Below are 27,343 nucleotides of genomic sequence, written 5' to 3'. Positions count from 1 at the left end.
CTGATTTTATTCATGTTTCACTTTTTTTTTTTTTTACTTTTTTCATATTTTTTCCTCTCTTTTTTCATGTTTTCATTTTTTCACATTTTTCATTATTTATTTATTTATCATAATGTATATAAATTTTAGTTTGAAACAATATTATATACTTTTAAGTTATTGATAGGAAAATATTTTCTTGTGACATAAACAAACACAGTAAAATATTTTTCGATGTCGTAGCCATATATCAAAAAAAATATTTTAATTTCTAAGAAACAAAAATCTTTACCTTACATTTTTTAAAAATGTATATATTTTTTATATAAACAAAGGTGTTTAATTTTTTTTATAAGAAATTTATGTCTGGATGCTTGAAGGTATGAGTGAGTTTTGATAGCAATTGATGTGATGATTAAGTGCCAAATTGAGAAACAAGTTATTCGGAAATCTTTGCAAATCATGAGTTGTTCAAAACTTGACTCACATTTCTCTAACAACATTTAATTTTATATTAAAAAAAATAGCCCTATGAGTTTTAGGAAAATATTTAGAATATAGGTTTAACGTTTAAAAAAATGTACCAATTTAAATATCGATAACGGATTGGACACGTCATTCATATTACTCCGTTAAGTTCTGATTTCTCCATCCACATACAATTGGCAGAACTTAACGGAGTAATATCAATGACGTGTCTCGTTCCATTATCGATGCCTAAATTGGTACATTTTTTTAAACGTTAAGCCTATAATACTTGTATTTTATACATCCAACCTAAACTGATACATTTTTTTAAACGTTAAGCTTATGGCCTGTTTGGTTCAGCTGTTAGCTAATAGCTGTTGCGGTTGCTGTTAGCTGTTTGCAGTAAGCTGTTAGCTGTTCAATTACTAGTGTTTGGTAAAATTATATTGAACTGTTGCTGTTCGGATTTAAAATGTCTAAAATGGACATGACATGTTTTAAATTAATCAACGATGAAATTATAAAAGGAAAAATGTGAAAAAAATGCTCATAACGTTTACAACTAGGAATAATTTAGTTTTAACGTCTAAAATGGTGCAATTGTACCCATAATGCTAGCAGCTAAAAGCAATTTTACCCATAACATTAGCAAGTTAGGTCGATTTCAGATATTATTAGTTTATTTTTTATTCTACACCAATTGCATAGATCAGTAGTTTTAAAAAAAGATTTCATATTTTTTGTGATTTAACAATAAAATTGAAAATTATTATTTATAAATTCGGCGAAATATTTGAATTTTTTTTTGTCAAACTAGTACAAAAGACAATATATATATTTTTTATTTTCTTAAAAAAAATTTGACGTCTAATCATATGTTTGTGATCTTACTAACAATGATAAAATGGTGCACGTGTGAAGTGTAGATGATAATATTCATGACCAAAAAGACAATTTGATAAATTATTTCTCAAATTGACCCAACTTGTCAATGTTAGAGGTAAAATTGGTTTTGGCTGCCAATATTAGGGGTATAATTACACCATTTTAGACGTTAAGTATAAAATTGCTCCTATCCTAGCTATAAATGTTAGATGTATTTTTGCATCTTATCCTATTATAAAATAAAAAATGTGTTACACAAACTAATAAAAATATAAAATATAAAAAATAAAAAATTTATTGAGTGCAACAAAATCTTGTTCTTCCGGTAATTATGTTGTAGAAATATAAATAAGGTTAAAAAATAAACATATTTTATGGAAATAAAAAGGATAATTTTGTCAATAACATATAACTACAAACAGCTGTTTATGAAAAGCCCCAAATAAGAGCTTTTCGTGAAACGCTCCAGAACGCTGCAGTTTCTAGAGAAAATGCTAAACGTTGCGGTTATATAAATCTAACCAAACGCTATATTTTCTGCGGTTTGAAGTGAAACGCTAAACGCTCTTCCGAAAAGCTGAAACAAACACGCTCCTAGTTTGGCATCTTATCCTAAAAAAACAGGCAAGAGTAAAATTGTAAAAGGGAAAATTAATATTAATATTTTGCAGAATCATTGGTGGAATAGCTTCTTGAGCTCTGTGCTTTTTTTTATTTTTTACGAAAATGTTTATAGCATTTGATCAGATAATTTTTTTCTACAATAACAGAACAATAAACAATATAACATATACTTAAAGCTAATACTACAAAGAGTAATAAATGTAAAAATAAAAAAAGTACAATTAACATAAACGAACTATAAATTATATACTTTTCGTAAATCTAAATATACAGAAAAGCAACTGCAATCCAATCTTCATCATTTAAGTCATTCTGAACATTCAAATGCGAGTCATTTCCTTTGCAATCACATAGATTTAGTGATTTATGGACAAAATCAACTGTTTCCGCTCTTGCTAAATCCGAAAAAGATATAAATGAAAGAATTACAGAAAGCACGTATAGTTTAGTCAAATAAAGGGATTTAATAAAATATATAAACTCCAACTGAAAATAACAATAAAAAAAAACACTTTAAATGTGGAGGAAATCAAATCGGTGGGAGAAAGACGAAGTAAGATATTCTTTCTTCCTTCTCAAATAGATTCGGAAGGGGAAGAGCAAAGGTGTTTAAGAGAAAAAAAAGAGAACGATGTGATCTTTTTATCTTTAAATTTTACTCTTCAACGTTGGTTTTGTTAAATTTATTTTCTTATTGCTTTGTTGTTTTTATACTTTCACTGTATTTTTTTTTTAATAATATTTTATTCCTCATGGCGGTTTTCTTCGTGCTAGTCTCAACTTAGATGGAATTAACACAGATTTGGTTCTGCAAGACTACCCATCTTTATTTTATTTTTTTGTTAATATGCTAAAATCTTGGAAAATAGTTTTCTATTTTATAAAATGAGGGGTATTTTAATTCATTTATTTTTATAAAAAAAATTGACTTGATTTATACGTACAGATGAGAAGTTGAGATCGATAGGCTTTGGGTATGTTGAGCTTTGATGCTTTCGCCGAGAGTGTAATACATTCTGATACTCAAGTTAATATGGGGAGCAGTATACTAAATGTAAAGAGTAGAGAGTAGAGAGATTTGGTCCTTTACCATGGGACGAGATCCCCCTATTTATAGATTTTGACTTGAGGCATTTAAGTCCTTAATGTCTTGGTACGGTAGGAAGGGCCAAAGTTGCCTTTGAGCATGCACATACGCGATGGGGCAGGAGGCCTGCGGTGACCAAATGGGGCACATGAGCGATCTACATAGGCCTTAGTCCACATGCTTCATCACATAGTAAAAAAAGATTTTTTAACCAAAAAATGTAAATCTTTTATAAGAACAAATAAAGCCTGAACCTATCTATAGATTGTAGCTCATTTAGCAAAGCAGATTAAATTTATATCAAAAGATCTAAAATTTAATTTGCTCTTCCCATATGGTTAAATTTATAACCACTTTTATATTAAATAGTAAAAGTTATAATTAAGTGTACAAGAGCAAATCCATACCTCAAACAATGATAGAAATTCCTTAAAAAATCTGTTTGAGTACAATTGGATCAAACACTAGAGTTCAAAGTAGATTTTAACAAAAATGAAACATGAGAAAAATAGTTCTAGAGTTCAAAGTAGATTTAAAAAAAAAAAATTGAAACATAAGAAAAATAGTTTGATAGGATAGAGAAGAATAGACATATAAGAGAGACTATTTTTTTTGTTCCTTTGTTATTTTACATTATGCTATTCTTGTCAAACAGATATATGCCTGTAATTAGTGTACATAATACATAATTAAGGATAAGAATTTATAGCCTCAAAAGTAGATATCAAGGTGATTAGGACACCAAATCCAACATTATTGAGATTAATGAACCTACAAGTAGAAAAGAAAAGGGTAAGATGTAGTTAGTTAAAATGTCTTAAATAATCATGGTAGGTAGGGACACATATATAATATAATAAAAAAAAGGTTGAAAAGATTGAATGGAATTGAATCAAATCAAGTTATTTGTAAGGGATGGATGGAGCATGTGCTATATATTGAATTATTGGAGTTAAGCATCTTATGTCAATATCTTTGTAGGAAAGAGGGGGGAAAATGTCCACTATGAACTTCAACCTCTTGGACCCATTAATTATACTCTTTTTCCCCAATCACCTTTATGCCTAACTAATCTAAATTAATTCTCATTTTCAAGAATGCTAATTTCTAGCTTAAAGGGTATATTCTATGGAGGTGAAAGGAATGTGTCTACAATGAGAATCATCAAAGAATGTTCAACTCTTTGTTTTTTAGTGTCTGAGTTGGGTTCAACAAACAAGAGCCATCTCACCAATTAATTAGTGGAGTCTCTCTCTCTTAGAGGTGGAAATGATCGGATTGGTTTCATGTCAATTATCGGATTAATGTTAAATGAGTTAATCCTCATCCAATTCAAAACATTTCGTGTCATTATCATGTTTATCTAATCAGTTTAGTGTTGATTTCATATCGTATTTTCGGACCCCATGCAGACATTTAAGAACATAGGAGGATATGATAATATTTTTAAATATTTTATATTATTTTTAGATTAATATGTTAACATTAACCATCCAAAAGTTTGCCAATATCATGTTCGGCTCGTGTAAAATGTTTATAAGTTACATGTAATTTTGAAAAATTTATACCTACGAAGTTAAATCTAAGCACTAAAATTCTGCGTCGATTTTGTATCGTGTAATCAGGTCGTATATACTTATATATAGTTGGAGGGTTGTATAGTATAAGGGGGAGACAAGTTGATGTGTAACCGAACTAACACAAACATGCACTAACTAATCCTTAAAATAAAACCCTGTAGGAGTAGGAGCCAGCTAATTCCTCTATCAGTCTAACCCCGTGAGCAAGGCGCAGAGTGCCCTAGGGTCCGTCCCAGGATGCTCACTACGGCCTGTTGATACTCCTGTGCAGTAGGAGCGGACTTAGTAGGTACTTGTCTACGAGAGGAGCACTCGTATGCCTTTCGAGGCTTCCTAAAGAAACTTGAACAAGAAATATTGGATGAAGCATATCAATGGTTATTCTTCTAAGAATTTAAGTTGGTAAAAGAACTGCTATAAGGAATGGTTACATCGGAGTAGGACGTCCACCATCCCTAGGCTAGTGAACAAGTATTTGACTTGAATGATCGATCCTAGTCCATCCGAAACTAGGAGGAGGAGGGCATCTTGCTTAAGGAAGGATGTGAGATGTCTCCATAGGATGGAGTCCTATAGACACTAAGGAGCTGTCGAATCTATAGTAGGTGATCCTACGAAGGCTAAGGTCTAGTACATATACGCAGAATTTTACTAGACAATATTCAAAATTGGATGACAAATATGAGCACCACACAAGTGACTTGGAATGGGCTTGTGCTTACAGTTATAGATGGCTAATTTATACTTTAAGGTGCTTAGTACATAGTTACCTTAAACTTGTAAAAAAAAGTTTGGTTACCGTGAACTTACATAGTGTTTATTTACTTAAAGTGTCATGATCAAGTCTCCAAATCTAGAAAAAATGCTCTAAAAATCGAAAATTAATTTATTTTAGAAATTTAAAATCGCGAATTAAACCTTTAACTTTTTTGAAATTAAAAGGTAGGTTTGGTTACCGTGAACTTACATAGTGTTTATTTACTTAAAGTGTCATGATCAAGTCTCCAAATCTAGAAAAAATGCTCTAAAAATCGAAAATTAATTTATTTTAGAAATTTAAAATCGCGAATTAAACCTTTAACTTTTTTGAAATTAAAAGGTAGGTGTCAAGTCATGGGACCTAATTTTGGTGCGGCATCCGCGTTGCCCACGTCGTGCGGGTGCGCCTCTAACCCGATGGTTAATCGATTACACCCCCTACGCGTGAGAGAGCCTTTTCCCTAGTAATTGGTTAAAGGCTTGTAAAGCCCATTTACTTATAAACTAGTTAAGTTTCTCATTTCTTTCCTATGTGGGATGTAAATGTTTAATTTCATTTTATCTTCTTCCAAACCATTTCAAATGGTTCACTTTGAGCATCAATTTCTCACTCATCATTTGTCCGTTTTGAGTTTATAATATATTTTTATAAAGATCTTATGGCATAGAATACGTTGATATATTTCAATTTATTCTGAATTTAATTATTCTTTATATATTTAAGACTCAAATTAACAAAAAATAACAAACCAAAATTGTTTATAATTTATTTTGGATATATATAAAAAAAAAAAAAAGGGCGGCCCGGTCGCATTACGCGTCCCCGCCGAGCGAGGGTCCGGGGACCCTCGCTCGGCGGGGACGCGTAATGCGACCGGGCCGCCCTTTTTTTTTTTTTTTATATATATCCATATAATGTATAAAAATAATTTTAAATTAATTATATATATTTAATGTATATAAATATTATTTATTTATTTATTACGTCATCCGGTTCGACCAATCCGAGCCATCCGGTCCGACCAAATGACCCGTAACCCAGTCATCAATCCGGTTTGATGTCTGGTCCGGTTCTGATAACATTGCTTTTAAGTTTTCGTAAAATCTCTGACATAGTTATATCGACTATTTCGAAATGCAGGCATAGTTATATGATTGAAGGATATAGTTGAACGCACGTCCTTTAACAGTGTGTATATAGTGCTAATAATATTCTATCAATTTCACCAAAATAATATTCTATCAATAGTCAAATTTTCAAAAAATATATACGAGTCAAATGCATTAAAATTAAAATAGACTAGCCAAATTGACAAATTTTGTCAAGTACAGTAAGCAAATTTTATCTTTGCAAACCCAAGCCTAAAGAAGCCCAAATATATAAAGAAGCCACAAAATCTCTTCTGTTAAATTCAATTTTTACTTGCAACTAGAATGGCTAATCTTCTATATTATTTGAACAGAAAGTTGGAGTTCTTTACTTCTTTTGCATTTATTGTATTTTGAACTAATACTTTCAATTTACAAATATTTTAGAACACTAGTATGGATTTTAAATTATTCTTTGTTTTGAATTAATTGCTTATGGTTATCAAATAGAAAATTAGTTACTTCAATAATTATTTGCTTAGCCGCTTGCTTATAAATGCCGTTAAATATTTCATATTGACTAGCTATAAAAATAACGAGTCTTTTATTAGTGTGAGGTAATCCCCATTCTTTAAGATACCTTTTGAGCTTGAGTTAAGTCCAAATTGCCAGTAGATGTTTAGTCACACAAATTTCATGTGTGTTAACTATTAAATATCTCATAGTATCTAACTATAAAGGTACCGAGTTATCTACAAATGTTAAATACTTTTACCCAACTATCAAGATATCTTTTAGGTGTGAATTAGGTGTAAATGTAAGTCTTAAGTATTTCATATACACTAGTTATAAAGGTAACTCACAATGCTTATAATAGAAATGTTTGATTCTAGAGGAATATACTACGAAGTCACCATGGGAGTGAATAATTCTGTTTCCTATCATTTAGTTAACCTATTATCTGATTAAATAGAATTGGAAATGGAAATTATATTCCCCTACATTTGAGAATTAACAATTTTCTCCTCTACTCCTAGGAATCAGTTATGAATGAAAAAAATTGACTTTTTTTTCAATGTTGATTCTGATTTTATGACATTCTGATTCCATTTCTAAATTTGATGTTTAAGTCAAGGACCCCTTAATGTGATAGTTATGATGATCAAATTCAATCATAACGAAATTCAAACAATGGAAACTGAAAACAAGCAATAAAGGTGGGAAAAAGAAGAAAAGGAGGGGAGACCGAAGAGCATTTAAGAAGAAAGTTGTGTGATTGGGCCTTAAGAATGATAAATTCTGGGCTAAATACATCCCGCCCCCAACTTAGATATAAAAAAAAAAAAAAAACCAATTGGCTCCCTAAATTTTAAAAGCTTCTCATGAGTCTTTTAAACTTGTTTAGAATAGCTTATTAGCTCTCTAAATTTGCTCATAATAACATTTTCTACCTGAAGTGGATACAATGATCATGAGCTCCATTAACTTAAAATGATAAGCATTTTCACTTATTCAAATCTTATTCTGTGACATGAAACTTAAAAGGTTAATGAGACATTTTAAGTTCACAAGACTAATGAAATGCCTTTAAAGTTTAAAGGCCCAATTAAATTTTCTGGCCAAATTTAGGGCCCCGATGTGTTAAACCAAGTTTCTGCTTCTTCACCTTCTACTACTGCTTTTGCTGGAAATAACAGGCAGAGGTTTTGGCCCCTTGCATGTCAGTTTATCGAAACTGAATTTTAGGTACTATTTTATTTTCGCACCTCAACTTGGTAGGTATTACCAAATCAATGTCATTATGACACGTATCAATTTGTACTGATTTAACTACTAATGTCAATCGATATATATATAAAAAATGAGTCTTTCTAAATTCTAATACATGTTTTTTTTTTTTATCATTATTAGGTAGAAAATATATTGAAAAATCTCCAATCTTTTCAATTTTTCTTGATTAAATCTCTAACAATTAAACTTATGATCTTTAACTTACACATATTGAACTCTTTTCTAACGGCTTAACTAACGGAACACTTAATGAAAGGCTCCATGGTGTGAAAATTAAATATTACAAGTTTAATCTTTAAAATTGTGAGCTTAATTTCTAAAAACCGTAAAAGTTCAATGACTTAATCCCAAGTTTTTCCTTTTTTTCTTTTTTGAAAATTGACTAGAGGAGATGACATGAGCTCAAATAATTCACAACTGTAACAGAACAGATTATGTTTCAAATACATTGGTAAATGAAGAAAAGGAAGTAGAGTACCAACCTTTTTATCCATTTCGGTTAATGTTGAGAATCTCACATCTTGGAACGAGCTTTCTCAATCAATTCTCTTCTCAAAATTTTGCCAGCAGCTGACTTAGGGACACTGTTTATAAATGTCACTCTACGTAATCTTTTATATGGTGCAACCTGCAGCAGGGAGAAACTAATTAATTAAGCAACAACATATGTTTATCAATTATGCAAGCATACATGGTTTGGTACCCAAACAATTTTCCTGAACAATGAAATGTGACGTTTTCTTCCCCTTCAAGTTAATCATAAAAACCGATTGCCTCCTAAACTTTGAAAACCACTGATTAACTCTTTAAACTTGCATAGAGTGATCTATTGCTTATCTCAACTTACTTATTGGCCTTATACTTACTTAAAATGATCTATTGACCCTTGAACTTGTTTAAGGGTGATACGTGCTTCAACTTGTACAAATATCCACTTGCTCTATCACCTAGAACAAAGCAAGCTTCAAGGAGTAATTGATTGTTTTCAAAATTGGAAGGGTTGTTAGACTTTTCTAGACACGTTTGGAGGCTAGAGATGTATTAGACCTTTTCTAGTAGGTTAAAAGACCAAAAGGTAGAAATTTTAATACTTGGCCACCAAATATTATCTTCATTAGATAATTATACTCTTGCAAATTAAAGCTGAGAACAATAAATCTAGGAAAAAAAATGTCAGCTTCAATAAATATAGATGATTTACACTAAAATTAAAGCCGAGTACAGTCAATCTGTCAAAAACATTAGCTGATATTGAGGGCAAAAGTTATAATTTACCCTGTGTACTTAGCTAAATTTGTTCAATTAGCTTATGTACTTTGATTTGGGCTCTTATAGCCTCTGCACTCACTCATAAAATCTTAATTTTTGTTTCAATTCATAAACTCTCAATTTCAACTTAACATGTGTAAACATATCTTTCTTCTTTTAATTAATAGGTCGAAATTGAAGGAGAAGATGGCGGAATTAAGGAATAACGAATTGAAGCATGTAATAAAAGCTTCCTATTGTACAGGCATCGACATCCATATAGTTCTAAGTGTTCATATCAAGTTTTGATTAATAGAAATGTGTGTGAATGGATGAAAAGTAGAAGTGCATGTACTAAAAGAGCAAATCAAAATTTAGCCAAGTATAGACTTCAAATTGTACCTTTTACCTAAATATTGCTGATTTTAGGCTAATCTAACAACTAATCTTTAGCTCTGTAAACTAACCAAACCAAGTACTAGCTAGCCCACACAACTGTTTCCTGCCCGTCAGACTGCAGGACGGTAAACAAACACATGTAAATGTGATTGAAACGGTCTGAATGCAGAAAAGAATAGATGAATACCGGCCTAGGCTCATGTAATGTATGTAATTGTATATAGATATTAGTTTAGGGACCTATTAGCATATTAGTTCAAGGACCTATTAGCATCTATACCACTTTGTATATAAATACCTATTGTTCCAATAATATACTATCGAGTTTTCTCAAACTACATGGTATCAGAGCCTGCCCTAGTATGCAGTGTTTTTCTTTTGTGTTTGCCCTAGTGTGCAAACTGATTTAGGGTTCCACCTTCTTCCGATTTCCATTTTTCCGGTCATCACCTAGTCTCACCTTCCGGCCCAGCCGTCTACCCATCCTCAGATCGGCATTTTCGCGGCGGTCCGGCGACATTCCGACCGGCGAGTGCACCGCACGCGCCACCTGATTCCGGCAACCCTCCTCCACGCGCCGGCGCGTCCGGCCACCTCCGGCCGCCGATTCGACTCCGACCAACATTGTTGGCTTCGTCTCCCTCCGATCGTCCTCCCTGTGCAGTTTATTTTGTGTTCCGGCGACTTTTGTTTTCGCACCCTGTGAAGGTTGGTCCCTGTTTGTGTTTCTTTTTTGCTGAAACTTGTTGGGTTGTGTTTCTTCTTTGCTAAAATGGCTCAGGACAAGGATAAGAGAGTTGAATCTAGTAAAAATGTGGTTAGTGGCATTATGACAGTTTCTCCTAAGATTACTGATCATAAATTGACGGGTTCCAATTATTTAGACTGGTCTAAAACAATTAAGATTTATTTGCGTAGCATCAAGAAGACCCGTCATTTAACTGATCATCCTAAGACAGATGATGAGGATTGGATGGCAGATGATGCCTGTTTGTTTTTGGGTATCAAGAACTCTATTGATGCGTCTATTATTGGTTTGGTTCGTCATTGTGAGTATGTCAAACAACTTATGGACTATCTGCAAAATATGTATGCAGGAAGGATAATTTGTCTCGCTTATACGATACGTATAAGTCTTTCTATACTACTGATCGTCAGGGTCAATCTGCTCAGGATTACTATATGCAGTTGAGGGAAATTTTTCAGCAGTTGAATGAATTGCTGCCTTTGAGTACTGATATAAGAGTGTTGCAAGCTCAACGGGAACAAATGTTTGTTCTTCGCTATCTGTGTGGACTTGGTTCTGATTTTGAGGGTGTTACTTCCCAGATTCTCTCTAGTGCCACCATTCCTGATGCTGAGGAAGCTCTTAGCCGTGTTTTGCGAAGTGGGCTGGTTCTGTCATCCACTCCTGTTGTTCCTGCTTCCAGTGCTCTAGTCAGCCACAAGCCTTCATTTGACCGCTCTTATAAGGGTCCGACTAAGGGTGGTACTCGGGATACCAGATATCCAACTGAAGGGAACAGAGTCTTTCGGGACACCAGATATCCAACTGAAGGGAACAGAGTCTTTGAGTGCTATTACTGTCATGAGTCGGGTCATACCACGCGTACCTGTCCCAAACTTAAGGCAAAGGGGCAGCACAGGCACCGGTCTGCTCACATTGTCACTAGTGATGCTACATCCTCTGGTCCGACCTACACCCTTACTGCAAATGAATATGCTAAGTATCAAAAATCATTAGCTCCTCAGCATTCTACTTCACCTATCACTGCTATTGCTGATTCAGGTAATTCTAATAAGTGCCTCATTTCTTCGTCTTCAAAGTGGGTCATTGATTCTGGTGCAACAGACCATGTGACAGGTAATTCTGAATTGTTCACCTCTCATAATAAAACTTTTCCTTCACATGTTGCTATAGCTGATGGTACACATTCCCCTGTTATTGGTTCTGGCACTATTAACCCAACTTCTTCTCTTTCCCTCTCCTCTGTTCTTAATGTGTCTGGATTTACATTCAATCTAATTTCTGTGAGTCAGCTTACTCGTTCACTTAATTATTCTATCTCATTTTTCCCTGATCATTGCTTATTTCAGGATCTCATGACGAAGCAGATTATTGGTAGTGGACGGGAATCTGGCGGTCTCTACATCTTGGATACAACTGTTAGAAGACCGGTTGCCCTCTCTAGTGTATCCACACCTTTTGATGAACATTGTCGGTTGGGACATCCTTCTCTACCAGTGTTGAAGAAATTATGTCCTCAGTTTCAGGATTTGTCTAGTTTAGATTGTGAGTCGTGTCAGTTTGCTAAACATCACCGTTTGTTTTCCCCTCCCCGAGTCAATAAAAGGTCAAGTTTTCCATTTGAATTAGTTCATTCTGATGTTTGGGGTCCTTGTTCCGTTGTATCGAAACCTGGTTTCAGATATTTTGTTATTTTTGTGGATGATTATTCTCGAACTACTTGGTTATATTTAATGAAAAGTCGTTCTGAATTATTTACTCATTTTACTACTTTTTGTGCTGAGATTAAAACACAATTTAATGTTTCTGTTCATATACTTCGAAGTGACAATGCTAAAGAATACTTTTCTGGACAATTTCAGTCTTTCATGATCCAGAATGGTATTCTTCATCAATCTTCCTGTGTTGATACACCATCCCAAAATGGTGTTGCTGAACGCAAGAATCGTCATCTTCTTGAAACTACTAGAGCTCTTCTGTTTCAAACACGTGTTCCTAAACATTTTTGGGCTGATGCTGTCTCTACAGTGTGTTTTCTGATCAATCGTATGCCTTCTTCCATGTTACAAAGTGAGACTCCGTATGGTACTCTCTTTCCTCATAAACCTGTGTTTCATGTGTCACCTCGTATTTTTGGGTGTACTTGCTTTGTTCGGGATGTTCGTCCACAAGTCACTAAACTTGACCCCAAAGCCCTTAAATGTGTCTTCCTTGGATACTCTCGTCTTCAAAAAGGGTATCGTTGTTTTTCTCCTTCTCTTGATAAATATCTTGTGTCTTCTGATGTCACGTTTATGGAACATCTTCCGTTCTTTTCCATGTCGTCTGATATCTCCAAAGGTGATACTGATGTTGATGATGAGCTGGTCTATCAAGTTCACCAGGTCTCAGATGGCTGTCCCTCTAAGCCACCAATTACTCAGGTATATTCACGATGTGAGAGACCTCCTGCTTCTGATCCAGTACCAATTTCTGCTCCGCCTTCAGATCCTGCTCCTGAGTCAAGCCAGACCACTGATGAACTTCCCATTGCCCTTCGTAAAGGTAAAAGATCTTGCTCCCATCCTATTTCTGCTTTTGTTTCCTATGAGCGCTTATCTTCTCCTTCACAGTCTTTTGTTGCTTCCCTTGACTCCGCTACTACTCCTAAATCTGTATCTGAGGCGTTATCCCATCCGGGCTGGCGCCACGCCATGATTGATGAAATGAATGCTTTGGATGCTAATGGTACTTGGGACTTGGTAAATTTACCTGTTGGTAAGAAACCTGTTGGATGTCGTTGGGTATTCGCTGTGAAAGTTAACTCTGATGGTTCTGTTGCTCGACTAAAGGCTCGTCTTGTTGCAAAAGGCTTTGCTCAGACTTATGGGGTTGATTATTCTGACACCTTCTCCCCAGTGGCTAAAATGGGCTCTATTCGTCTTTTTATCTCCCTGGCTGCCCACTCTAATTGGCCCTTGCATCAGTTAGATATCAAAAATGCTTTCCTACATGGGGACCTTCAAGAAGAAGTTTACATGGAGCAACCACCAGGGTTTGTTGCTCAGGGGGAGTATGGCAAAGTTTTTCGTCTCCGCAAATCTTTATATGGGTTGAAACAAAGTCCTCGAGCATGGTTTGGAAAGTTTAGTCAAGCAATTGAGGTTTTTGGGATGAAGTGTAAGTGTGATCACTCTGTCTTTTACAAACATTCTGCTTCAGGTATCATTCTCTTGGTCGTCTATGTAGACGATATTGTTATTACAGGCAGTGACATGTCAGGAATCTCGTCTTTGAAATCTTTTCTCCATGGTCAGTTTCATACCAAGGATCTAGGAGCTTTGAAGTACTTCTTAGGAATTGAGGTGTCAAGGAGTAAGAAAGGAATTTTCCTGTCTCAAAGAAAATATGTTCTTGATTTGTTGTCCGAAACTGGAAAATCTGGAGCTAAGCCATGCAGTGCACCTATGACACCGAATGCGCATCTCACATCAGAAGGAAAGCCCTTTGAAGACCCTGGAAGATATAGGCGTTTGGTTGGAAAGTTAAACTATCTTACAGTGACTAGACCGGATATTGCCTATTCTGTCAGTGTTGTTAGCCAATTTATGTCATCTCCCACTGTTGATCACTGGACTGCACTGGAACAGATCCTATGCTACTTAAAGGGAACTCCTGGCCGAGGCTTACTTTACAAGAATTATGGTCATACCCAGATTGAGTGTTTTTCTGATGCAGATTGGGCAGGAGACAAAGATGATAGGAGATCCACTACCGGTTATTGTGTTTTTGTTGGAGGTAATTTAATTTCTTGGAAGAGCAAGAAGCAACATGTTGTTTCTCGCTCCAGTGCAGAATTTGAATATCGAGCGATGTCTCAATCAGTGTGTGAGATTATGTGGATTCGTCATCTCCTCTCCGAACTTGGGTTCAACGTCACCACTCCGGCAAAATTATGGTGTGATAATCAAGCAGCTCTTCATATTGCTTCCAATCCTGTGTTCCATGAACGTACTAAGCACATTGAAATAGATTGTCACTTTGTTCGTGAAACGCTAGAAGAAAACATCATTGCTACAGCCTACATTGGCACCAATGAACAGCTTGGAGACATTTTTACCAAAGCCTTAAATGGGGTTCGGGTAAATTACATCTGTAACAAGCTGGGCATGTCAAATATCTATGCTCCAGCTTGAGGGGGAGTGTAATGTATGTAATTGTATATAGATATTAGTTTAGGGACCTATTAGCATATTAGTTTAGGGACCTATTAGCATCTATACCACTTTGTATATAAATACCTATTGTTCCAATAATACACTATCGAGTTTTCTCAAACTACAGCTCAAAAGTCAAAAACCTTTCTAACCCAGTTTGAATAATTAATTAGGTATCACCCAGGTTATTTAGGCCAGCAGTAGAATTCCCAGCAGAGACATTATTTTTTCCAGTAGATATGCTTTGGTCTCTATGTTTGGATCTATGAAGCACTGATACTTCCCGGAGGTCACCGTACGCGTATCCGATACTCCGGGTGCGGGGATTCGCCGGGGATTCGCCGAGATACGTACGGGATTCGCCTGGAAAGTATCCCCTTTTTTCTTTTCTTTTTTAAATGAGGGGATACGCGGGGACACACCGGGGACACGTCGGGGATACTTCAAGGATAGTTTAGGGGTTTTTTTAAAAAAACTTTGAAAGTATAAGGGTTTTTTTAAAAAAAAACTCAGTAAATAGAAGGATTAAAATGAAATAATCCAAGATTACTGGTATATAGAGGGTTATCGGGATTGAATTGAACCCTAAACTAAATTGAAAATCTCTCCTGTCGATTGAACCCTAATCGTATCGAGTTCTTCTGTTCAGTCGATCCCTCTCACTCATCTGGTCTTCCTCTCATCTGGTCGATTCCCTCTCATTTGGTCTTCCTCTCATCTAGTCGATTCCCTCTGGTCGAGTTTTTCCTCTCATGGTCGATCTGCTTTGATCGATTTCTTGCTCTTATCTGGTCGATTTCTTTTGTGTGTGCAGTTAATATTATAGATGTTATTTGTGGTTTTATAATGACTTGAGAGTATTATTTGTGTTTTTATAATGACTTTATGAATATGATTTGTGATTTATATATTTATGTATCTTTTGAATTTTCATTATAAATGATATATATATTATTAATTATATATAAAATTTGCCGTATCCCCGCCGTACCCGTATCTCATATTTTTTAGAAATGCCGTTTGCCGTACCCGTACGCGTACCCGCACCCGTATGCGTACCCGTATCGGTGCTTCATAGGTTTGGATGCTTAAGTTAATGGTATGACCTGTAGCACTATTTATCTCACTAAAAGTATTTAGTTTCACTTTGGATATGAAAGTGAGCAGAAATCTTACTTGCGGTTCTATAAACTTCTTAATATCTTCTTCAGTGAGGGAGCTGTTAGGTGAGCGAACAACATATGCTATAGGGACCTCGCCAGCTTTTGCATCAGGGAATCTGAAAATAGAAATCATCCTTAGTTATAAAGCATAGAACCAAAAGAACAGGAAGAAGTTCCAAGCCTTAGTTATACCATGTAACAAAGGCCTAACTCCTCCCAAAAAGTGCCTTAAAGGAGGAAGATTGCCTCAAATATATAAGGAGCCATATAGCTCCCTGATTAAGCAATGTGGGATATTTAACTAAGTCTACCTGCTTATCAAGCAACAGAGTAGTATAAAAGAAGAACTGTTTCCTACTTACGGGATAGCCACAGCATCTAATATTTCAGAGTGAGAAAGAAGTAACCCTTCAAGTTCTGCTGGTGCCACCTAAAATGAACAATGTGGAAAAGTGAATTATATGGAAAATTAATAAAATTTAAGCACTGTAGTACGTTTAGAATATCAATTATTAATGTCAGCAACCAGCCATATCTAGTTATTTGCTTCAGATTCTGAAAGCTCATGTCCACAAACAGGGATTTCGATTCAAACCACAGGTCATATGAATGAATGAATTACCTTTTGTTAAATGTCAACTGTTTCATTCAATGAAATTCTGAAAATCAATTATGAATATTTTCACAACCAATGTATATCAGGATGTCAGAACCTAAGTTCTGGCGTTAGATTTAGAAAAGAACTTAGATGAGAAAAGAGGGAGAGAAGAGAGAATTTAGGAAGAAGAAGATGATTTCATTAATTGTAGAATGAGAATCCAAGTGCAAGGCATGGCCTCTAAAATAGAGAGGAGGTAAAAACGGTTACAGGGCAAGACTGTAATTCTTTTACAGTTGGATAACTAACTCACTAGAGTCCAAATTAGCTAACAACCTAGCTAATAGCTGTTACAGCTTTAGGGAATGAAATAAACACAGAATTACTAACAACAGAATAATAACCGAATGTAGATACTATCAAATAGAAGGAATAATGAGGAACCCGAATTACACGTTCAGTCCTTATACTTTCTTCTTCCTCTGATATGAGACACAGGATAAAAACTACAGCATAGGAGTAATTTCAGCAAGCATAAAACTGAAAATGAGTGATTCATTCAGAAAGTAGCAAAAACAATAGTATACTAGTGAAGATATATTCATGTTAGGAATCCATACTATTTTCTAGGAAAGAAAGCAGATGTAGAGAAACTGTAATATGGATGAAATGCACTAGTAAGGCTTCAAGTAGTTTTAATAGAGACTATCAGCATGGTGTAATGGGGCGGCAGTTGGCCCGAAGGCCAATAGGCCCCGAGCGTTGGCATAGCTCCGATGAAGCTTCAACAGAGAGTGTTGAATAAAACATATCAATGGTCCTTCCTTGCAAACCCCAAGATGGTATAAGGAATACTATAGGGAACATGAACTGTTCGGTGTAGGATCTCTGCCACCCTGGGCAAGTTAACAAGCACTTGGGTTAAGTGATCCACCACTTTAGTCCACCGGGGACTAGGAGATGGGCATCCGGCCTTGGAAAAGAGAGACGGATGTCTCACAGGGAAGGAGCGCTATGGATATTATAGGGCCGCCGGCTCATAGTGCACACTCCTATGAGGGTTGAGGTTCGATACACAGGGGCTTGCAAAACTGTAGAAATGAATAACGAGTATTGGCTTAGGTCCGCCATACTCTTGAAAGTAGGACTTGGTGGAAGGCTTATAGGGGAGAAATACCCTCGGCATCGGTTGGCTAGCCGATGCTTGGGGAGGTCTCGGCACCACATGGAGACTTTGGCATAGTCCAAGTCTCCCGGTGACACATGGTACCAATGGTCAATAAAGCAGAGAAAGGCCAACTGATATTTCATTCCCACAAAGAAGAAGGGAGATAAGAAATTAAGAGAAATCAAATGCATCCGTTAAATACCAGGCAAAGAATAAATTATAAATCATAGATTTAAGCCACACATGGAAAACAATGTTAGCAACCTAAAAGGTCTTTCTAAGTCAAAATTGAGCACAGATAAATTAAGGAGTCAATCAAGATCAATTCCCCCACCAAAAAAGGGAGCTCAGCTCTAGAAGCAATACAATCTTTTGTTGCTCAAATAAAGCACTTGAAAAGTACTACTCTTATAAACACCATTTAGCACGTAATATCACTAAAAAATAAGTTAAGTTACCTGGAAGCCATTGCACTTGATGAGCTCCTTGATCCGGTCTACGACAAACAACTGTCCTTCATCATTAAAATATCCAAGATCTCCAGTGTGCATCCATCCTTGCTCATCTATGGTCAATTTTGTAGCTTGTGGATTGTTAAAATAACCTGCGATGTCGATTATTATAGAAAATTATATTCTCTAGAAACTTAATGAACTTAGTGATTGTCATGGAACCAATTGAACTAAAAGTTTAAGCTTATAGTTAAAAGGTCCACTTCATATTAATATCTGACACACCCCCATAGAATGCCCACTGGCCTTGAAGCCACCGCTTGGTCAAGGAGGCTCTGATACCATCTCAAAGAACTAATTGAACCAAAAGCTTAAGCTTATAGTTAAAGATCCACTTCATATTAATATCTGACAGTGATTTAATGATGCAATCAATCTGAATTAGTTGTCTTCTTTTGCTTTTAACATTTTCTCCCTCTTGTTCTGGCTGGGTTTAGTGCTCGTTAAGTGGTGCTAGTAGTTGAATACAATGCAAAAGCTGTGGCCAGACTGGAAGAAATAATTCTCATTCAGCTGATAAAGTTAACAAAATGGAACTTTAGTAATTGTACATCCTAATATGATTTAATTGTCCCCCTTCATGATGAAACATGTCCTATCAACATCTAACACAATTCTCAGTAGCCTAGTTACCCTTCCGAATGGGAGCTAATTTCCACTTCTTTCAACGTGTAAAATGGTTATTTAGAAAAAGACAAAGGAGAATTCTAAGGGAGCAAAACTCTAAGCAAAACAATTCAGGACAGTTGTGTAACATCGAAAGTATATATCTCTGCAAGTTGTAAACTTGTAATGATTAAGCTGCCAATGCATATAAATCATTGTTCTCGTAGGCTTAATCAGGCAAAAAGGAAATTAAAACTGAGGTTAGTGGCTCCCATATTTAATGCCGAACTCTTACAACATTGGTATGGCTGTAGTAGTCAATACACAACCATGTCGGAGAAAAAGAAATGTTAATTTCCAAATCCATGTATGAACAATTGCTACGGCTGTTTCTCAATGAAAGAAGAAGAATAGCGTAAGGGTAAGAGTGAATGGAGGTTTAATCAATTTATGTACAAAACCAATGATTTACCTTTCCTCAGAATGGAATGTAAAATTAAAATGTCCGCACACAAAGTCCTACCTTGCATCATATTTGCTCCTCGAAGACATATTTCTCCAAGTTGATTTGGAGGAAGAGGCTTTGATGTATTTACACTAACTATTTGGGATTCAACACCAGGAACAAGTACCCCAGTTGAACCAGAGAGGTAGGTTCCTTCCCTTGGATTCTCCAGTGAAATAATTCCACAAGTTTCTGTCATGCCATATCCCTGCCATGGTAATATGTTTTAAACTCAGAACTTCACGAAAGAAAAATATTTTCATGAAGGAAAATTCTTGCTTCTAGAGTCTTTTTCACTAATTCTATCACCAGGAACAAATATCCCAGATGAACCAAAGAACCAGAGGCAAGTTCCTTCCCTTGGATTATCCAGTTAAATAATTCCGAAAGTTTCCTTCATGCCATATTCCTGGCATGCTAACTCTGATAGAAGTTCATGAAAGAAAACTATTTTCATCAAGGAAAATGTCTCTGGAGCCTTCTTCACTAATTCAATCATTCTAGTGACCTGGTAATATTAATCATAATCGATGCCTATCTAAGTTATTCCGGATTAAAGACTAATGCATATCTGGAAGCATCCCAACAACATAATTTCAAGCTTTCATAAATAGCATGTAATCAAATTGGGGGAAAAAAGGATAACAAAAGAGGCTAGATAGATCTCTGACATGGAGTTGCCAAATATTGAATCTAGGTAAATGTGTCATTAAATGTTGCCCACACTCTGCCAAAATCCATAAATCTCTCTGGTGCTTCATAATCGATGCCTATCAAAGTTATTCCGGATTCAAGCCTAATGCATATCTGGAAGCATCCCAACATAACATTATTTCAAGCTTTCATAAATAGCATGTAATCAAATTGGGGGAAATAAAGGATAACAAAAGAGGCTAGATAGATCTCTGACATGGAGTTGCCAAGTATTGAATTTAGGTAAATGTGTCATTAAATGTTGCCCACACTCTGCCAAAATCCATAAATCTCTCTGGTGCTTACACCATAAATACGCAGTCTTGCTAAGTTTGCTGTTACTGCATTGCGCAGGGCTAGATAACAGTTCCCAAATTTCTATACAAGTTTTTCTGACTAAGAAGGATACGAGTTCAACAAAAGTAGAACGGAATTTTCTTATCCTGGACTAAAATAATGACCAAAATTCAATTATACGACTCCTTTATTAATTTTTCTACGTTTCCTCAGCAAACAAACATATTAAATTGATAACTAAATGCTCAAAAAGTAACAAACAAGAATTGCAAACTCGTATAAATTAAGAACCTGCATAATGTTGACATGAGGCAGATTTTTAGAGCACTCCTCCATAACGTCTTTCCCCAACGGCGCCGCCCCTGATCCAAGTACTTGCAATGACGACAAATCAAAATTCTTCACCGCGTTCTGCTTCGCCAAGGCAATCATCACCGGCGGAACCACGTATACATGAGTAACTCTATACTTCTCGATGCTCCTCAACATTTTGCTTAACTCGAATTTCTCCATACAAACCGCAGTATTCCCTCTCCTAAGTTGCGAGTAAGTCGTCACCACAAATCCCATAATGTGAAACATCGGCAGGAAACACAGAAACACACTCTTCGGCTCCTTATACCTATCCTGATCAGCCGTCACCATTAAAGATGAAGCGATGAAATTTCTATGCGTCAATATCACTCCCTTGCTAGTGCCCGTGGTACCCGAGGAATAGAACAGCGCCGCGATGTCATTTTGCTTCACGTCATTCCTGGGCAAATCCGAAACTTCGCCTGGTAATTTCAACAAATCAAAATAACTCCATGTCTTCGAATTCGACAACGAATCGTCGGAATTGTGAGAATTTAAAAGAATCAACGGCAAATCGAACTGCTTAACTTTGTGAATAAGTTCAGGTACAGTAACAATGAGCTTAGGATTACAGTCTTTGATTTGCTTAGCAAGCTCAGCTGAAGTATACGCAGGATTACAGGTGGATGCGATAGCGCCGGAAGAGACGATAGCGAGGAAGCAAATAGGGAAATGAATTGAATTCGGAGCAAGGATGAGAACGACATCGTTTTTAGCTATATTGAGCTTGATCAAGGCGTGGGCTAGCCTCGAGACTTGGACTCTGAGCTGGTGGAAGGTGAAGGTTTCGCCGGAATCGGCATCAATTAGGGCGACGGAGTGAGGGAAAGAAAGAGTTGACTGGAAGAGGAAAGATGTAAGAGACAGATTTGGGTCTGTAGGGAGATTTATTGTTGGTCTGGGAGAGGAGTAGACTTGTGTTTGGGGATTGTAGGATCTCACCATTCTTGATGTCAACTTCTTCTTTGACTTTCTTGTTTGTTTCTCGGGAATCAATCGCTGAGAAAATTTGGAGGTTTATAGAAGAATCAGTTACAATGTTGATGGTTATATATAATATATGGATAAAGAAAGGAAGTAAACTCTGCTGGCATTCCCGCGCAAAATTAACGGCGAAGAATTCCGTTGCATAACCCTAAACGATAACACCAAGAAACCACATGATCAATCGGATTTTATTATTAAAGAAAAACCATTATTACGCCTTTTAAAACTAATAATATTTAGGGTAAATCATAAAATTGGTCTAATGATGGATTCGTTTATATATTCAGGGGGCGTTTGGTTTGGGATCTTTAGGAATGGGAATGAGAGGGTTTTATTTCCTTTGTTCTTGTTTGTTTACAAAAAAAAAAAAAAAACTCATTCCTTTTACCCACTTTAGGTTAAGCCATTACCCCACTTTAGATTAAGCCATTACCCCATGCCCTCTAGGGAATTGGATTCCCTTTACCTCATTCCCTTTCCTAAACATATCCAAACACACAGGGGAATTAATGGTTATTCATTTCCTTTCCTTTAGTTTCCCTTTCTTGATTCCTTTTCCCTTACCCCTTGTGAACCAAACGCATTGTACAACTCTTATTAAATTATATAATTTTAAATTAGACTTATAGAAAATATCGTAATGCTTTGGATCTGTATTATACACTACGATAGAAAGCCTACTTGAAAGAGATATTGTGGGGACGTCGTAGGGTCTAAGTCGGTTTAGGTTAAATTGACTACTATAAATAAATACTCTATTATGTAAATCCTAATCTGTAATCTGATTTTCCGCCTCCTTAATAAAAGTTATTCGGATTAGTATTGACTTTTGGTTTTCTACTTAGAAGCGACATCGTGGGGTCCATTCAGTTTAGGTTAGATTGAGTACTATAAAACTCTATTATGTAAACCCTAATCTGTAATCTGATTTTCCACCTCCTTAATAAAAGTTATTCTCCTTCTGCCCCTGGATTAACATAACGTTGGTGAACCACGTAAAATCTATGTTTCGCTTTTCCGTTTATTTATCTTTCGCTAAATTCGCACAACAGAAAATACCTTTAGTATTATATATATTACTATCATTTAACCAATTCTTTCACTCCACTTCTCATCATTTGCAATCCAACATCAATTTTATACATCAAAAATTCATAAATTCCTTTGTATAGATTAGTTTTGAGTATTTTAAGTTAAACCTTTATCGAATGATATTTGAAGATTTTATCTAACCCAATAGATTCGTAGTTTACGATTTTGCTTCGCAGTGGAAGCAACTGCTAACGTAGTTGCACTGTGAAGGGATTGCATGATTGCTAAGACAATTGCTTAGCAGTTGCTTCCACTACGAAATTGCTTAATAGTTGCGTCTACTGCGAAGGGATTGCATGAACTGCTAAGGCAATTGCTTAACAGATGCTTCCATTGCGAAGTAAAATCCTAAATTGTGAATAAAAACAGCACCATTCTCAATTGATTTAGTATTTTCCTTGGTCAATCTCTTTTCTGAAAAAAAACGTTTCATATTTACTTATTATTATCGATACAACAACTAAAATAATCTATTTAAATAAGTTTTTGCTTCTAACAAACTAAAGAAAATATAAATTTCAACAGAAAAGCATAAAGAAACTATGAAAATTAGAATAGTAAACGTGATAATAAAAGAAAGATGAGAGATATTTTTTGTTTAAAAGAAGATGAAAAATATGGTAAGTGATAATATATGGAAAGATATCTAGTTTGATAAGAGGTGTTGTAATGAATTTAAATATGTAAATTAATCCTTCAATTGAATCGGTTTTGTAATTTATTTAATATTTAATTTTAATTTTAATTAAAAGTATATAAATTTACACCTTAGTTGGAATAAATTAATTAAAAAAGTATGATTTGTTTATATATAAAAGTTAAGATAAAAAAAAAAGTATTTCTCATGATGATAATGTTAAAAAGTTATTTCTCATAATGAGTGTCAAAATATTTTTAGAAAAAGATATCATATATTATTATTGAACTTAATAAACATATACTAATAAAATAGGATTACATCAAACTTAATAAATAATAGGTTTAATATATTATTGAACTTGTCTAAATATATCATTTTGTTTGTTTGAATTTGTTTAAAAAGTTTGATTCGTCATCTGAACTTTTAAAGTGTTCTAATAACCTTCTAAACTTAGATAAAATATCCAGTTAGCTTCTAAACTTAAGTAAAATATAATCAAGTAATCACTTGACTGAAAAAAAAGGTAAGTTGCATGCGAAATATGTGTTACACATTCCTTATTCCTTAAAATGTTATTATGTAATTAATATAATATATTAAAAATGAAGTTCTTACTTGCTCAACTACAAAGTTTGTCTTCTCTAATATTAAAACCGTATATCCAGATATTGGTCATTTTACTTTTTTTTAGAAACATGTAATACATTTTTCGCATTTAACTTGTTTTTTTATAACCAGAGAGTTAACCTTGTCCCTTATTTTTCTTTAATTTTATTCATTTAAAATAATAAATTTTAATTAAACAGAGAGTTAAATTTCTAACATGTTTAGAGTAAAATATAAATTGTAATTAAGAGTAAACTAGCAGTCAGATAAAGGCATTTCCGCCAATCCGGTTTTCAAAGTGTCGTTTCTTTTACATCGTTAGCCATTCCTTCTTTAAAAAAACGCATAAAAAAACCCCGTGGAGGAGTAATTACCAAATCAATATAAAATCTAGCAGAGATCTATTTCGTGATGCTCAATCAATCTGAATTAAATGGAGAGTTAAATTTCTAACCTATTTAGAGTAAAATGGGCAAGACTTATCATAGAATTAACTTAGTTTACGAATTTGAATAACGTTTTCACATCGATATGAATTAATATGGTTATGAATTCGAATGATGTTTTCACATCGATTCAAATTAACTTGGTTTATGAATTCAAATGACGTTTTCACATCGATTCCAATTAACTTGGTTTATGGGTTCGAATGACGTTTTTTCATCGATTCGAATTAATTTGGTTATCTTTTATTGGTTCGAGATAACATCTCGAATTGATTTATTTTGATTTGAAACTACGAGTACAACACACAAGTAATTATATTTATTGAATTCGAATTAATTTTACGTATATCACATATAAGCTAAATATAATTGGGAATTTTATTAAAAAAGTATTGTAAACATATAAGTAAATTTAAATGACCGTTTTTTATATCATTTGACTTGGTTGGATTTTATGTTGGTTCGAGATAACATCCTGAATTGATCCATTTTTATTCTTTTGAGTCGTATATACGACGCATATATAATCATATATTTTATTGGCTCTATTTCTATTTCGTGATACTCATTCTCAATCAACCGCTATTATTGCTATTTCTCTCTGAACACCAAATGTCACACCTGACCCTAAAGGTCATCGGATATGACAGTGAGACATAATAATGAACGCCTATGGTTTAGAAGTACATTTCTCATTTCTAAGAAAATGGCCCCTAATTTATTAGGTAAGCATTTATAACTTTATCACCATTAATTTAACAAAATTACCTCATAACTCAATACTGTAAAACCTACACTTAGGCATTACAATCAATAACAAATTTTTATTTCCAATGATCTATAGTCTCCAAACCGTTCTAAAAAAACAAATTCACTCAGCAGTAATATCAATTCTATATTTCTGTCACTTAATTCCTACACTACACGAATAAATGCTTTTGAATTTTCTATATTAGCTAATCCAATAGTCCAATAAACTCCTGACAAATATTTATCTAACCTACTTAATTGGCTTGGATTTGATAATAATCATTATCAAGCTTCCTACGTATCCCGATAATTTAAGCTAGGAATCAAAGCCACGTAGTTCTGCCCATTATCGAAAGAAAAATATCTGATATTATATCTTCATCATTATTTTGAGTATTTTACAATAAGTAAGGATTTGATACAAATGTTTTGAAATGTCACAAAATTGCTTGTGTAGTAAATTAATATGCAAGAACTTCAATAATTTATAAACAATGTATAGATTCTATGCTTATGGGAACCTTGAAATGCATCACTTGAACTTGTTTAAGAATCAACAGATACACACAAGAAAGTAACAACGAACAAATTCAAATTAACTTCTAAATGACTCTTTTTACCATACGAACTCAACTCAAATTCCTAAATTGTCTCTTTTTACTTAACAAATTCAACTTCAAAGGCTAAACGACTCGATTTATCATACGAGTTCAACTCAAGTCCAAAATGTCTAATTACCAAACGAATCCACTTAAATGTCTAAGTCTAAAACGACTCTTTTACTCAAGATCCAATTTAACATCTAACCCGACTATCTTTATTAAACAAGCCATTTTTACTAAACAAATTAATCTCAAACGTCCAACACGGCTATTTTACCCGGATGAGAAATCTTTACCAAACGAGTTATTTTTATCAAATCGATCCAACCCAAGGTCCTAAAATGACTTTTTACAAGAAAAATCAACCAGCAAACAAAAACCACTCTAATCTAATCTGCAATAAAACCCTAGAAAATCCGTCCCCAGAATTCATCTTCCTCCTTCCTATTTCTATCTGGACCCCAACGAACAACCACAGACCTGTGTTCTCAGTTAAAAATTTCAGAGAAAAACAACACCACATGCAACTATAAGCAAAAATTCATAAAAGGGGAAATCGTGCATAGAAAGGTACCGACAATGACGATTTACCGTAAAAAATAGAATATCTTCCCTCTTTAACTGCATGTTAAGATCCAACCAAGGAGAGACTGAATCCGTGAAAAAAAAACTAGGAGGAACCATTCAAACTAACTGAACTAAAGGAGACCGCCACAAACTGGAACCGAATTCTTCTAAAACTGAATAATCAGACTCATTTCAACCGGCAGTCATGGCCGACGGAAGAGAATGGGAGCCGAGCTCTTGGATTCCTTGCCATATTCGACAAAGAGAGAGCAATAGAGCAGGGAAGAAAGAAGGAGATTTGTAGATAGATTAAGTGTCACGTCCGTATCCAAAAGTTTTCATATTAATTAGAATTTGATATTAAATTATATAACATTTCAAATTAGTCTATTTTTAGAATTTCGTGTATAATATACACGTAATCGTATTTTATTAAACTAAAAACAATTTTTATTATTTTATTTTACATATATGGTAGTAGAATATGAAGTTGTTTTTATAAAATATGTTTTTAATTCAAAGGACGATTTTCATATCAATTTGATTTAATTTTTATTGATTCTGGATATAGCTCGACGTGTAATTTTAACAAGAATTGAGATCGGTTATATGTGATGAATTTTTGTGATCGAGATAATAAATAATAAAGATTCATATTGAAAACCAATTGGATCATTCGAGTAATTGGTGAACTTTCAGTTCTTCGATGGATATTGAATAATTAATCAATTACTTTTGATTTGCTCTTAAAATGAAAATAAAGATGAAAATGAAGGCGAATAAATTAACGAATAATCACTTGAATTAGAAGTTTGGAGGTTAAATTGAAGTGTCAAATTAAATTAAAGGAGAAATTATAACATTCAGGGATCTAACGGTATATTTTAGTAGTTGAGGAAGTAAA

The 27,343-nt window shown here is 34.5% G+C and overlaps 1 protein-coding gene across 1 annotated transcript; it reads right to left on the bottom strand.

Moving 5' to 3' along the window:
• Nucleotides 1-3,589: 3,589 nt before the first annotated feature.
• LOC136209175 (probable CoA ligase CCL10) lies at nucleotides 3,590-21,891 on the bottom strand. Its single transcript, XM_066000575.1, has 7 exons — nucleotides 20,687-21,891; nucleotides 19,424-19,613; nucleotides 18,241-18,386; nucleotides 16,379-16,446; nucleotides 16,030-16,132; nucleotides 8,745-8,890; nucleotides 3,590-3,814 (listed from the first exon to the last, which is right to left on the bottom strand). Exons 1-6 carry the CDS (start codon nucleotides 21,692-21,694, stop codon nucleotides 8,777-8,779), a joined length of 1,629 nt encoding a protein of 542 aa, XP_065856647.1. The 5' UTR covers nucleotides 21,695-21,891; the 3' UTR covers nucleotides 3,590-3,814; nucleotides 8,745-8,776.
• Between the last annotated feature and the right edge of the window lie 5,452 nt (nucleotides 21,892-27,343).

The sequence above is a fragment of the Euphorbia lathyris genome, chromosome 10, assembly GCF_963576675.1.
Source record: "Euphorbia lathyris chromosome 10, ddEupLath1.1, whole genome shotgun sequence".
Classification (NCBI taxonomy): Eukaryota; Viridiplantae; Streptophyta; class Magnoliopsida; order Malpighiales; family Euphorbiaceae; genus Euphorbia; species Euphorbia lathyris.
This window is presented reverse-complemented; position numbering and strand designations above follow the sequence as displayed.